We start from the raw sequence: 14,491 nt of genomic DNA, 5'->3' as shown, positions 1-14,491 counted from the left end.
TGCAGGCCATGGAAGATCACATAAGGAGCAGCCGGGTGTGTGTTTTGAAGAAAGCTGCAGGCAGTGGAAAGCCCATGCAGAAGGAGGGTCCTGGCAGGAGCAGCTACCTGGGGCAGGAACCCATGCTGGAACAGTCTGTTCCTGAAGGACAGCAGCCTATTGAAAGGACCCACACTAGAGCAGTTTGTGAAGGACGTGGAAGGGACATAGAGAGACGTGGAAGAAAACAGCATCAGGATGAAGGACTGGCAGAGAGGAGCAGTTATGAACTGATTACAATCACCATTCTTCATGACCCTGAAGCACTCAGGAGGGAAGCAGCAGGAAGAGTCAGAAATGAAGGGGTGAAGTCGAGCCTGAGAAGAAGCCAGAGGGACTAAGGCGAAGGTGTTTTTAGTTTTGTCAGATTTTTTTCTCACCATTGCACTCTATTTTTAATTGACAGTAAATTAATCTTTCCCAAGTTGAGTCTGTTTTGAGTATGATGGTAATAGGTGAGTAATCTCCTTGGCTTGATTCCAATCCATGAGCTTTTCCATCTTATTTCTTCATCCTGTCCTGTGAAGGAAGCAAAGTAAGAGAGCTGGGTAGGCATCTGGCAGCAGGCCAAGGTCAAACCCACCGCAGTGGGAGAACAAGAGGCCCCTATTTTACCCAGTGTATATTTTACAGTAATTTTGGCAACTCAAGGCTGCAATCCACTCCACATTATTTTCGATTCTGTAATTAGTACTAACTGCCAGCCAGTTTCTTGGAAGAAATTTGTCCTGGCATGTCCTTGATCATACAGTACTGACATAGTTCATCCATATTAAACTTATTTTAAACTTACCTGAAAAATTTGTCTCTCAAACAGTATCACAATTATGTGTAAATACACAACAGGTAAAGTGAAAGAGTATTTTCAATATGTTTTACACATAGCCTGAGGAAGAAAACATGACCTTTCCTAATGAACTTTAGGCATGAACCACTCTTGTCCCTACAAATTAATACTGACCCATATTAAGGCAAGCATGCTACAATGGGCTTTAGATATGCTTTTCTTTCTTTTCAAAAATGTGTTGAGATGTCTTCCTTCTGTCAGACAATGTTTTGTGTTAAAATGGTTTTGGCAGATGTGATCATCTTCTTCGGACCTTTTATTTCAGAACACGGTATTCGCATACTCCACCCTCAACCCGATTTATGGGGAGGCTCAGCTTTCAAGAGTTCATCTGCAAATTGAAGATTACTTTTTTCCCCTACTCAGGTACAAAGCAAGCAGAATCAGGAATCTAGGGCAAGAACATTAAGTCTCATAAACTTTACAACAAAGGTAAATGTTGCTAGGGATGTTTATGGAGAAGATAATAAAAATTTCTGGGTTGGAGCAACTCTTTCCTTAGAGAAGGTTAATGTAGTATGTAGTAAGGTCACACTCTCTTTATGAAGAAACCTTCAAGCCCTAGCAGGATTCAAAACTGAGGTTAGGATCCTCTCTCTGAGGATAGATATTAGGACCTCACATCTTTCTAATGTTAGGTCTGAACTATTAGAAGAAACAGATATTTGGGTTACACTTACATGACAGAAAAATTCAGACAAGTCATCTTTAACAAAGGTTAGCAGGGAAGCTCTTATTACAAAATGCTAGACTACCATCTGACTTTTCAGAAAAAGGAAACTTACTTCCTTAAAAATGGTAAAGTTACAAGAATTAGCAGTAACCGTGAGGTTTAAAAAATTCTCTACCACTTAAACTTTTGACATAGCATAAAAAACCTAAGGTATTTAGAAACATTTTGTATACTTTGTGTTTTCCAAGAAAAAGCCTAAAAGCTTGGAGGCAGCTGTCAAATTACACATGAGATACTAGTATCAACTTAGAGAAAGCATATCTGTGAGATAGATGTCCTTCTTATTGGAAATACATTTAAGCTGTATTCTCCTGCACCATAACTATGTAAGTTTAGCCATGCACATAGAAAACTATTCTTGAAACTTTCTCAATGTTGTTTGCATGTACTTGTTCTCACTGGATTGTTAGTCTTACCACATCAATCAAATATTCATGTACAAACTGATTTCATTCAAACCAATCAAAATTCACATCAAAATCATTTATGTATTTTAAATTTCCCATATTTGTAATGCTTTTTGTTAACTTTTGTCTTAATTTTGCCTTTAAGTTCCATTTTTTTCTATTGCTTTAATTTGTCTGTCAGTAATTCCAAAGTTGTGAACAACATAACTTTTTCCTTTTGTTTTATTGCTGCCATACAGTCACATCTGTCACTGGCCTGTCACATGGCAGAAAGGGAACTTTGTGGACCCTGATCTTCATATTCCAGACTCAAGGTTCAAGAGTAAAAACCAGGCACAAACCCATTTAATCCATTTTTTCAGGAACAGGTAACAAAAACTATCCATGAACAGAACTGTCAGTGAACACAGTCCTTGAAATGTCACAAAGCTGCACAAAAAAAATTTTGAGTCTCTGCCAGCATGGTCAGCCAAGGATCACAACCTCTGTAGTCATGTCAGCCTACGGAGAACTCCACTTTTTACTTGTGCCAAAGTTAGAGAATAACAGACTTCTTAATTTCAGTCCTCTATCTGAAATAATTACATGGATTAATGACTTTAATGCCTTCTTTTTCTCTCCACAGGAAGTACTTGTTAGAGGGTATTTTATTACTGCACCAATATATATCAACTCTAGTTGGTGACTTTGCATTAGACATCTTTGCATCTGTAGTTTTGTAAGTAATTAGGGCAAGGTGAATGGAAAACAGTGAGAGCAAACAGCTGCCCCTAAAGCTTACACAATTCATTCTCTTAAGAATACTAGTGTTCAGCTCTACTACTTGGACTGTGATTGCAATACTGTGATGTTTTGCAGGTGGTTTAGCAAGAGAACAAATACTTAAATCTATGTTCTGATTTATTTTTCTAATTTACATGGAAGACGAACAAGATACAGTCACTGTCTGTAATCATAAATCATTAATAATTATAAAACATTACTCTTCATGGGGAAAACTAATAGGAAATCTTGCCCACTCCCACAGATTTCTGTCTCCCACTGGAAACTTCTCTTACCAGCCTCTGCTAGGTTTACATATGAAAGGCCTTTTTGGCATGGTACTCCGTGAACAATCAAAAGTGAATAAGAAATTCAGCCCTATAAATAACAGACATACTAGAAAACCATCTTTTCCCCCCACATCTGTCAGGAAAAGGGAAAAAAGGGAGGACTGCCAAGCTAGCACGCAGTTACACACTAATTCTTTACCCAGCACATATATATATACACATTAAACATTTTCTTGACAACATGATGATGAAAATTGGAGATCTTGCAATCCATTCCTAAAATAAGCTGTCCAATCCATGTGGTGATGTGTGGAGGCAATTTCCCCTTCTCCTGGCCGTGTGTTCCAGTAACAGCCTTGAAAGCTAATCTCATTTTCTTGTTAGCTTCCAGGTTCTTGATCAGTGCAGATGTGGGACCCTTCAGTACAAGCTCATGAGTGGGATGAGGAATGGCCGGGAGAGTCCATTAAGTGTGCCTCCAGCTGCCAAATCAAGCTGCATGTCAGATAATGCTGATGTGCAGGGATTTTTTGGGAATTCTGCAAGCACTGTTCGAGCTGCTGCAGGCTGCAGCACTCGAGTTTTTTAATGAGGCACACGCTCTTTGTATTTCCTTGAAATTTAATTTTCTGTTTTCTGTCGAAATACTTTGCTAAAATAACAAGGGGCTTGCCCCTAAGCTCCACCTTCGTGTTTCACAGCTCTCCAAACCACGTGGACTGTGTTTATCGTCGGAGAGCTATTTGAAGGGACAAAGTGAATAAGAAATCTGAGTCTTCTTCACACTCTGCCTAGACACGTTTTACTCCACCGCTGGAAGTTTCGTGCACCGCTTCCCAGCCACTGCTCCCGTTCCACCCCACCCTCCCTTCCGTCTGTCGATTTTCCCTCACGGAGTTCTCTGAAGCCCACTTGCAGCAGGAGGCGAGTCTCGGGCTGCGCGGTGCCGCCGCAGGAGCACCGGCCCCGCCGGCTCCCCGCTCCCGGGCGCGCGGCTGCTACAGCCGCACCGAGCCCGCTCAGCGCATCCGGCCCCGGCGGGTGCGTGCTCCTTCGGGGCTCGGAACCACGAGAAAGCCTTTTGATCCCGTGAGCCGCAGAGAAGTTTGGCCTACGTGGGTTCCAACGTTACCGGCACTGCTGGGAGAAAAAAAGATACACAAGCGCAGTTACCACGGCTGCCAACGCACAGCACGGTGTGGGTGAGGGCGGGGCCGGGCGAGGCGCGGGGAGGCAGGGGCGGGATCCTGAGGGCGGCCGGACCCCGGTGGTGGCGGGAGGGGCGCGGGGCCTCCGCAGGCCAGGGCAGGAGCCGGGTCCGGGTCGGGGCCGCGCCCGCAGGGGAGGTTGCCGGGCTCCCTGCCTGCCCCGGGCTGCTCCGCACCTGGGCGCTGCGGGCGGACCGGGAGCGCCGTGGTCCCGAAGCGGGCGGCAGCGCGGGCTGGCATCGCTCTTCCCGGGCGCTGTACCCTGCGGAGCCTCGCAGCGCTACTCCAGGAGCCGCTGTATCGCCGGACAGGTGCCGCACTGGAGGGCAGGGAGACACATCTGTTGTCCATCTGTTCTTTTTTCCCCTTCTTTCCTCCCTCACCTCTTTTTTTTCTTTTCTTACCCCTTTCCCTCTCTCCCCCTCCTTTCCCTCCTCTTTCCCCCTCTTTTCCCGCTTTCTCCTCTTCTCTTTAGTTCCACTTATGTCCTTTAGCCTCTTTCTTCCCCTTTTCTTCTCCTTTCCCTTTTCCCCTTCTTCCCCTGCTTTCCCCCCTCTACACCCCCTTTTTCTTAGTTTGTTTTGTTTCCCCACTTTCTGTGTGTCTGTCTTCCCACCCTCCGTTTGCCTTTTTCCGCGGCAGTGCATGCAGGGAACCTGGGGCAGGCTGCTGCCCTCCGGGGGGGGGTGTTGGTTTGGTGTAAAATCTGTTAGCGCTAACAGGGTTCAGGACATAGCTGATGCTCCTCAGGTGTTGCAGTCGTAGGATGTGGCGCTTCCCCCCCCCCCCCCCCCCCCCCCCACCAAACTCACTGTAACTGGGAAAACCCTGAAGAAACTTTTTTTTTTTTGGTCAGAATAAAAAAAAGCTGTTTAGAAGGTTGTAAATAGTTTTCTGTGGCCCAGGTCGAGTGAGAGGACTGAGAAAGAAGCCTGACAGGAGACTCAGTTATGCTCTGGCACTTTGCCTTTTTTCAGTGTTACTCAGAAAAGTAGACTTCTTTGTGGGAAAGAGAAGGAGTGGCAGCAGGAGGAAATTGCCATTTTGGAGTCTGCTATTTTAAATTTCATTTTTAATGCAATATGAGGTATTCGACCACAGAGTTGGCAAGGATGAGAGTCAGAAATGGTAGTGAGAGAAGAGGGGACAAATCTAGCTTTTCTGTCTATCAACTTCAGCTTGAAAATCCTTGTGAAAAATAGTGCAGTATTTGTAGCTCAATTTGGAGTTCACTTACATTGCTTTTGAAAGTAGGTGTATACAAAAAAAAAATACTACTTATATTTTCTCTCCTCAATGATTAGCTACTCTGCCTATAGTATATATCAGCATAATGCCTTTCCTATGAAATCTGAATTGTCTGGAGTAATACTAACTTCCTGAGGCCAGGAGAGCCAAAAGTTGATAAAAAAACCTGATTAATACCTTTGCCAAGTCTGCCTTTTTTTTTCTAAGATAAAGCAAATGCACAGACAAACACACAAGCTAAAGATATACATTCTATTTGCTGAAAATATTATGTTTACTGACCAAAATCCTGCTCTCTAATTTTGTTTCCACGTTGGAAAACCCACTGCTAGTCTTATTAAAAGATTTTATTTTGGTTTTTTAATAATCCCTCTCAGTTTTCCTTTGGATTTCCACACAATTCAAAACTTGTCCACTTACTCTGGTTCATAAGCTCCTGAAACTGGAAAACACCTAACTTTAGCAACATAAGAATTCTGTCTTAGGAAAGGTGAAAAAAGGTAGTGCCACAGAAATGTAGCATGCCCAGTACTACAACTGGAGTAACTTTCACTATTAGGTTTACTTCATAGCTCCAGAGACACCACTTCTTGCAATGTGCAGCATTATTGTACATGGGATAATTGTGGTGCTATTAGAGGAACTTAATAAAGCAAACAGAAACCTCATCTTGGAAAACTCTGATAGAATATCTCAGGAAGAATCACTGATGATTCTTTACCTCACAGATGAACTGTAACTGTAGGTATGGCTTTAAAATGCTGGGTTCTCCATAGGGCTAAAGAAAATCACAGAATATTTTATATGTTGTGCTTGAAGAGGGATCCAAGTACTCAAAAATTTGCCAGCCTCTTTCTTCTGCCTTCTTTCTGATGTTAGAGATTACCTTTTCCTGCCAGTGTGTCCCATTCTGAAATACAGCATTGTCACAAGGCAGCAATGAGCAAAATTTTTTATGTGGGCGTGAGGACTGCAGCAACAGCTCTGTTCCTGGCAATATTTTAGGTCCTACTTTAGAATAATGCGAAAAAAATAGGTGTGCATTTTACCTTAAGTAGCCAAAGTGTACAAATTACCTTGATGAACACCGGGCAGTTCTACCGCATGTTAAATTGGCCAACATTTAACAGTTTAAAGATTTCATGATTTTTTTGTTTTGTGATTTGTGTGTACTTTCAGTGTTAGTAACCTTGAAGTAAAACATATATTTTTGTCCATACTAAGAGTCGCAGGCTTCCTGAGGTCAGAACTGGTCACTGAATGACTTTGCCATAACACCTTTACTCTCCTTAGTTGAAATTTCTTACTCTTAGCTCTATCTGTGGGGCCTCTAAGGATGGACAGGATTGAAAGTAATAATCAGGCTTTGAACTACTCTGCAGAAGATTTACATGATACAGTAGTATAAGAGAGTACTAGAAAGGCTAGTAAAACTTACTGCCTTTTCAGTTTACAGTCTACACAGAGTGTATGTTCAAGTGTGTTTTACTCAATTTTTGAAACAGAAATACTTTAGTGTCTTAGATTCCTAGCACTTGAATATGAAGACCTGAATTTGAATATTGAAGATCTTCAAATAACATGGATGTTTGAATTTATTTTCATCTCTTTTATTTAGCTCTGAAAAAACAGCTGTCTACTTTTAGTTACTCTCAGTATTTAATTTCCATGTAGTGGTGGATGTAGGAGTACTAGTCACTTGTGGAGTTTTGTTTAAAGCTGTCTTCCAAGTTAACAAAAGACTATACATGTGTTGAGTTTTTTTCTGTAAAAAGGGAGTGTATTTTCCCTTTTTATTATTTTCTTAAGCACCTCCAAAGGAAAAGCATCTACTCCTACAGAGTGCTGTCAATTGCAGGCAATTGTGCCCTCATGAAACCCTGACGCATGGTTTCAAAATTAAGGGTCCCATTAAAGGCTTATGGTAAGCCAGCTGCTCAGCTTATGACCATTTCTCATTTTCACTAGGACTCAAGACTACCTATCAGAACAAATATGAGTTCTTTGATTTATTTACAGGCATGTCTACTTTCAAGATTGTGCTGCTTGGTGTCACGGAAAGCTGAATAAATGATTCTTCACTGTGTCTGGCAGATCTTTGCAGATGACCCTGCAGTTCACACAGTCTGTGTTTATGCATGTTTGTGTTTATGCAAGCTGCTTACTGCTTTAAAAATCACTTCCTCATCAGAATGGATGTTCTGCATAACTGAATCTGAATTGAAGCATGGTAATTGTAGTAACTACAGGATGTGTGTGCTTTGAAGCATTCTGGATATGCCTTTGTAAAATGTTAGGACTTACCAGCAAATGCATGTTTGTGGCCCCACTGGCTGGAGAGCTCCCTGGAAGCCATCTGGTTGGATAAGTTGTTGCACTCCTCCTGGCCCAATGTGTGGGTGTCAGAGATGGGAGCAGCATTGCTCCTTCCACCAGCAGCACATCGTGATGCCAGAGCAGTGGCGCGGTGAACCCGCAGAGGTTGTGCTGTGCCGGTGGCCAGAGGCTGGTGTCCAAGCTATTGGGGTAGTGGTGTTCTGCCAGCTCTGCACATTCACAGGCATCCTCATTTGTAGGACCAGCAGATCCAGTCCAGCCTGTCTGCACAGAACCTCCACACCAGCTTTGGTCTCCCTCCAAGCTGTGGTATACTATTGTAAAAGTGTTTGGTGTTTTGGGGTTTTTCTGGCTTTTTGTTTGTTCATTTGGAGGTTTTTGGAGGTTTTTGTGTTGAAAACGTAGGTTTCTCGTGGGATTTTGTGTTTGCTAGAAATCAAGCTGAAATTACCTTGGCTTTGTTTAGTCATACCATACCCTTTGTGTACAGCAGTAAAGAATAATTTTGGCAGGGAAGAGGGCAGCTAACCCAGCCTTTGTACTAGCTCCCTCAACTACCAGCAACTGCTGTAAGTTTCCCCTTTTAATAACGACTGCTTCAGAAATAGAGGTTTTGATTTGAGGAGAAAGCAGTAAAAAATAGGAAGTGGGTCAGATATGTAACTTCTGCAACTGAACTTCAGTTGAGAGCAAGATGTAGGCTGCCAAATAAAAGCTTTTTCTGTGTAGCTGTGCAGACCTCCCTCCAGTGCAAAGTGCTGCCTCTGACAAGGTAATTCTCTAATGTGCACACTAAGACTATGCAGAGCTAAAGCTTTACTGATGTTAAAAGCTTTACTGAATGCAGTCTGAAACTGTATTAATGAGTGTTCTAGGCTCATTTAGTATATTAGGTGTATTATTAGGTAACAAATCTTACCCTGTAAAGATGAGGTTTTGTGAACTGGATATGATCAAGTTTTAGGACTTTGAAATTGCCAGTATAAGCAAATAGTAATTTACTGTTAAAATCGGTCTGAGGAAGCAGCATGTCAGTGAGAGAAATTTGCAGGGAAAAGAATTCCACATAAAGATAAGAGCCATGTTAATGTGTAAATGTTTGCAGATCTCTCATTTTGGTATAATGAAAATGCCAGGTCTGATTATTCTGAGCTCTGAACAACAGAGGAATTGGACCCAGCTGGGTATACAAGGCCTTTCTGAAAAGGATTCTTTATCCTGCATTCAGCGAAGTTTTATTCTAAAATGGGAGGATGAAAGACTTCTTAGCAAGCTTTATTCTTTGAAAATTTTAGAAGGTGAAGACTGCAATGGTCACTTTCAATTAAGACTGTCTCCCTCCATTGGAACAGTGAGGGGTTGGTAATCTTCTTGAGTGTGTGTTATTTTTCAATGCTAGTGCTCCTATAAAAACTAAGAATAGGATAAAATAATAGTGCTAACAGCCGAAAGAAAGAATTCCAACATCTGTGAGCTAAAGTATCACAAATATAACTGCATTTGAAGTACATTTAAATACATTTAAGTTCTATAAATGTCTTAATTTTTAAGTTTGTGGGCAGAATACAGTAATTGAAGGTTAACCAGTATCACAAGCTTCATCCTATGAAAATATATACTCAATGGACACTATCACATATCTAGTCTCCTTCCTTTGTTAATTTAATATATGATGAATATTATTTTTAGTGGATTAGATCTACTAGTGTAAACAAGCAGGACATCAAGCACAGAAGTGTGTGATAAGTTACAAAGCATGTTAAAACATGTTCTAAATTATGTTACTGTGTTCAATGTCACATTGCAAACCGAAAGCCAGAGTTTTGGAATTTTCCTTTTAATTTTTTTTTTAAATTCAAAGTGTAAGACCTCATTCTTAAAATTTAACTCTCTGTGCTTTCAGCTGTAATTGCATGCTAGCTCACTGGGCTACTTCCCTTAAGTTTTAAAATTTAAATTTTCTTCCAGTTTGACTTCACTGTACAGCTAAAACATACTATGAACAAATGTTTACCTTTCTTAAGATGTATCAGAAAAGCAGGATAAAATAATTACAATTGTAATTCTGGAAACAAAGTACACTTTAGAGTAAATAAGATATTTATATAATGCTGTTAGTCACAAATTTGTGTCTAGTTAGTGGTCTCTGCCTGCTGTTGGATAGAAATACAAAATATTTGACTACAGTACTTCCTTAAAAAATTGCTGATGTTCATACCTGTGCTAGACATTTGTGCAGTGATCCACACCTTCCCCCCACGTGCTACATTCCCCCAGTCAGTCTGCAGTGCCAAGGGCAAAGTGGTGGACCCAATGTATAGTGCATCCCAGGCAGCATTACTAACAAAAAACTCTGTAATGCCATGTCTCAGTTTCTTAAATGCACCCGTTCTGAAATCTGCAAGTAGCAGGTTAAGAGCCACAGTTTAGGAATTAAAACCTAAAATTGTACTGGGGTAGCTTAAAGAAAATAGGGGGGGAAAAGGAAATTCTTAGCAGAACAGCCTATGGCAAAACCCAGGAGTGGACACAGTACACACTTATTTTTCTTAAACAGAGTTTCTTACCAGTTTTTCTGAGTAGCTGTTATTCTTAGAGCTATTAAAAAAGTTATTCTGAGGCACTGTTCTTTTTCTTGAAAGTAGTAAAAATGTGAGGAGCCTTATCTCTCTCAAATATCTGATATTTCATAAACTTACAGATTCACATTTGGAAGACACATAAACTGTGTGGGCTTTTGCAATTAGGGGCTGGTTTGAAATTCAAACCTGCACTGAATTATTAGGCAGTGCATTCATGATTAGAAATGGCACTTGAGTAGCAATGTAAGTTATTTAAGGATATCTGTTCTTGATCAATTTACCTGCATGAGATAGTACTTCCAAAAAGAAAAGACACCCAGTTCTGCAATAGAGTTCTAGACTGCAGTTTTCTCAATAGGTACAGCTGTAGCCACTGTATAACTGCAGTGATTCTGTTCACAGAGTACTGAAACAGAAAAAAGGTGCTTAGAGAGTAGCAGAACTAACAAACGAAGACTATCTAGTGCCTGTGAAGTAAAGTAGAAAATAAAATTGGCTAGAAATCTTTTTTGCAATCCAGCCTTGCAGCATATCTCCACATAAAAGCAATTGCTGAATTGTAAAAACAAGTGTGTTTAAATGATGGTAATACAACACTGCTGTGCACTTAGATTTGTGCACTTGTGTGACTTGATACAAATCAGCTTGAGATTGCCTCTTACCTTATAAAGCTGTTTCAGCAATTCAGTAACAGCTTTTCTCAAAATTCTGAAAACTGAGGTGCCCTGCTATAACAACGTTTTTTTCTCGCCCTTCTCATCAGCTCTTTCCTGGAGGTATTTCTAAGAAGCTCATGTGCAGGATGAAGAGACTATCTCACATAAAAATCTTGAAAGGCTGCAGGAACTTCTTTGCCAGTGAGAACTAAAGCATGACTACCATTCAGGAAGTGAGTGGTAAGTTTTAGTGATAAATCTACGTCAACCCTGAAGTGAGTATTAAACATTCTTGTCAAACTCTGAAGCATGAATTAACAAGAAATACTTGCTTCTCAGTAGTGTATCTGACTTCAGTTTTTTTCTAGATGCTGAATCAGCTCAGTTTTCTTATTGAACTTCAGTTTGTAGCATTACTACTGTGGAAAGTGTTTCATTAAAACTGTCTGCTTCTCCCAGTCTTTTTCTAGAAAAATTTTATTTGTTAAATTTTAATTTTCAACAGAATATTTTTGGCTGAACCGTTCAGCTTTTTACTGTCTCTAAATAACAATGTAATTATTAATCACTGATTTTTTTAAAGAAACTTTTTAGTCTGTGAATGACAGTCATATTCCATTTTATTTTAGGATTTTTCCTTCCATTTCCCTGAAAAACTTGCCAAATTCCTGAGAAAACAGAGACTTTTTTTCTGAAGTTGTTGAAGCTCATATGAACAGAGAGGAGGACGTTTTTTTTTTTAGCCCTGCAAAGCTGCCTGGTATTTGAAATGCTGAAGAGGAAATTACGGTTTTGTCACAACTTGCGTTTCAGGCTTTTCTTGGGTCTAACTCTTATTTTAGTAATAATTTCAGTTTTGAAAGTTAACCAGAAAGAAGACTTCTTAAATCGGAGACATCTGGAGCTAACAAAAGAAGATCCTATTAGCAATGTTAACTGCACCAAGATTATTGAGGGAGATATAGAAGAAATGCAAAAGGTACAGCTTGAGATATTATCAGTGTCATTTAAGAAACGCCCCAGACTAACGACAGATGATTATATTAACATGACTTCTGACTGTGCCTCCTTCACCAAGACTAGGAAATACATTATGGAACCTCTCAGCAATGAAGAAGCAGAATTTCCAATTGCTTACTCAATAGTGGTTTATCACAAAATTGAGATGCTTGATAGACTTCTAAGATCAATCTATGCTCCACAGAATTTTTACTGCATTCATGTAGACAAAAAGTCTCCAGAATCCTTTTTTGCTGCTGTGAAGGGAATAGTCTCATGTTTTGATAATGTCTTTATTTCCAGCCAGTTAGAGAGTGTGGTATATGCTTCATGGAGCAGAGTGCAGGCAGACATTAACTGCATGAAAGATCTCTACAGAAGAAGTTCAAACTGGAGATACCTAATAAACCTATGTGGCATGGACTTTCCTATAAAGACCAACCAGGAAATAGTAGAGAAATTAAAAGCCCTTAAGGGTGAAAATAGCTTGGAAACAGAAAAAATGCCTGTTTATAAAGAAGTAAGGTGGAAAAAACACCATGAGATTATTGATGGTAAAATAAAGAACACAGGCATAGACAAACAACTACCACCTCTCAATACTCCAGTTTTTTCTGGCAGTGCCTATTTTGTAGTTAGCAGAAGCTTTGTAGAATATGTATTAGAAAACAGCAAAATACTTAAGTTCATTGAGTGGGCGAAAGATACTTACAGCCCAGATGAGTACCTGTGGGCAACAATTCAGAGAATCCCTGAAGTCCCAGGTGCTTTTTCTTCCAGTGACAAGTACGACGTTTCTGATATGAATGCACTGGCCAGGTTTGTCAAGTGGCAGTACTTTGAAGGTGATGTGTCCAAAGGTGCACCCTACCCACCGTGCAGTGGAGTTCACATTCGCTCTGTCTGTGTTTTTGGAGTAGGAGACTTGAACTGGATGCTACGAAACCATCATTTATTTGCTAATAAGTTTGACACTGATGTTGACCCTTTTGCAGTGAAATGCTTGGAAGAGTATTTGCGGCACAAAGCTTTGTATCTGCAAAAGAACTGAAATGTATGCTCCTGCTAGGAAACATAGGTACAAATATTATACTGTGATGTCCTTTAACATGTTACAGCCATGGTGGGGATGCTGATGATGGCTATAATGACTCTCACCGTGTTGGTGTGGTGGTGCTGATGCCCTCCCTTGTCCATGGACAAGGGGGAGAAAAGACATGTCTCGAGTACGCCTTGTGGCACACTGAGACTTGGAGCTTTAGGTACAAAATCAAGACAGCAGTTTTTCAAAAGCCAACTATTTGGAATATTTATTATCTAGAAGGTGTAATTAATGGACTTCCTTTGGCTAAACTGTTTTAAGGCTTAGAAAATGCATGATGTTCATGGTTATTCTTAATTTTTTTCCCATGAATGTAATGCTAGCTGGAAGAGAAAGATGAAGGGGTGGAGTAAAAAGCAGCTGGACTGCACAGGCTTCATACTGAGTATTGAAAGATCTCAGGAATATAGCATTAGAAATTATCTAAAAGCTATAAAAGAAGGGGATATGCAAAGCCAGCTGTTACCATTTTACTTAGATCTGTTTGCTGCAGTTCTGTTCTATGTAATTGTTAATCCTCTTGAAAATCTTGTCTTCAACATAGAGTATTAAGGAATTCAGATCTTGCTTTCATATTCTTAAAGCCCCTTGATGTTGTGATACAAAGTTTATACACTAGTTTGTAATTACATTTTCTCAGGGAAACTTCAGTTTTGTGCCTGATGAGATTTAGACTTGTAATTTTACATTTCTTACTGTATTGGGAGTCAAGGTTTTGGATCCAAAATCACTCAAGTTTCTCAAAACTTAGCTGCAGTAGTGTCTAAATATTACTGATGGAACTGCTGGTTTCTGCTTTCTGTCAAGGTCAACTTGCATTCCAAATTATTTTAACACTAAGTATGGAAAAAATAAAATTATTTTTTTAAATGATATTGTCTCTCTGTACAATTAAAGTCCCTCTGAAAATACCACAAATAACTCCTAATGATGAAGGCCAAAGATATTTTACTGTAGTTTTCCAAACATGACTGAAGCTGTGGCTGAGATAAGACCTACATTACCTCCATATGGTCATTTATTCATGTGTCTGTGTTTGTTTTTAACTGGTGCATTTGATTTTAATTCCCATTAGGCCCTTGCTTAGTTTGGCAGAGAACACTGTGAAGGACGATATTATTTCCTCATCAATTTATCAATTCAGGTTTGTCATGCATAGTTACTGTCAGATATCTCATTCCTGAGATGACAGTGGAATTCATGACAAGCATTAGCAAATGGCAAAACAGACTAAATTTTTGTATTTGTGAACTGTTGCTGTAATTGCAGCATGAGTTTCTT

At 40.1% G+C, this 14,491-nt stretch overlaps 1 protein-coding gene across 4 annotated transcripts; it reads left to right on the top strand.

Annotated features, from left to right (window-relative positions):
- Positions 1-4,074: 4,074 nt before the first annotated feature.
- On the top strand, positions 4,075-13,395 carry GCNT1 (glucosaminyl (N-acetyl) transferase 1). 4 transcript variants are annotated; one of them, XM_032096837.1, is made up of 4 exons: positions 4,514-4,597; positions 7,554-7,764; positions 11,217-11,349; positions 11,739-13,395. In XM_032096837.1, exon 4 carries the CDS (start codon positions 11,879-11,881, stop codon positions 13,157-13,159), a length of 1,281 nt encoding a protein of 426 aa, XP_031952728.1. In that variant the 5' UTR covers positions 4,514-4,597; positions 7,554-7,764; positions 11,217-11,349; positions 11,739-11,878; the 3' UTR covers positions 13,160-13,395. The 4 variants fall into 4 exon arrangements, with proteins under 4 accessions (XP_031952730.1, XP_031952727.1, XP_031952728.1 ...); XM_032096839.1 differs by lacking the exons at positions 4,514-4,597; positions 7,554-7,764 and adding an exon at positions 4,075-4,280; XM_032096836.1 differs by lacking the exon at positions 7,554-7,764 and having other exon boundaries at positions 4,509-4,597.
- Positions 13,396-14,491: the final 1,096 nt, after the last annotated feature.

The sequence above is a fragment of the Corvus moneduloides genome, chromosome Z, assembly GCF_009650955.1.
Source record: "Corvus moneduloides isolate bCorMon1 chromosome Z, bCorMon1.pri, whole genome shotgun sequence".
Classification (NCBI taxonomy): domain Eukaryota; kingdom Metazoa; phylum Chordata; class Aves; order Passeriformes; family Corvidae; genus Corvus; species Corvus moneduloides.
Note: the sequence above shows the minus strand (reverse complement) of the source record. Positions and strands in the feature narration are given on the sequence as shown.

Excerpts from the sequence above, each read along its gene's own strand:
- GCNT1 (XM_032096839.1), top strand. The coding sequence starts at position 11,879 with ATGCTGAAGAGGAAATTACGGTTTTGTCACAACTTGCGTTTCAGGCTT.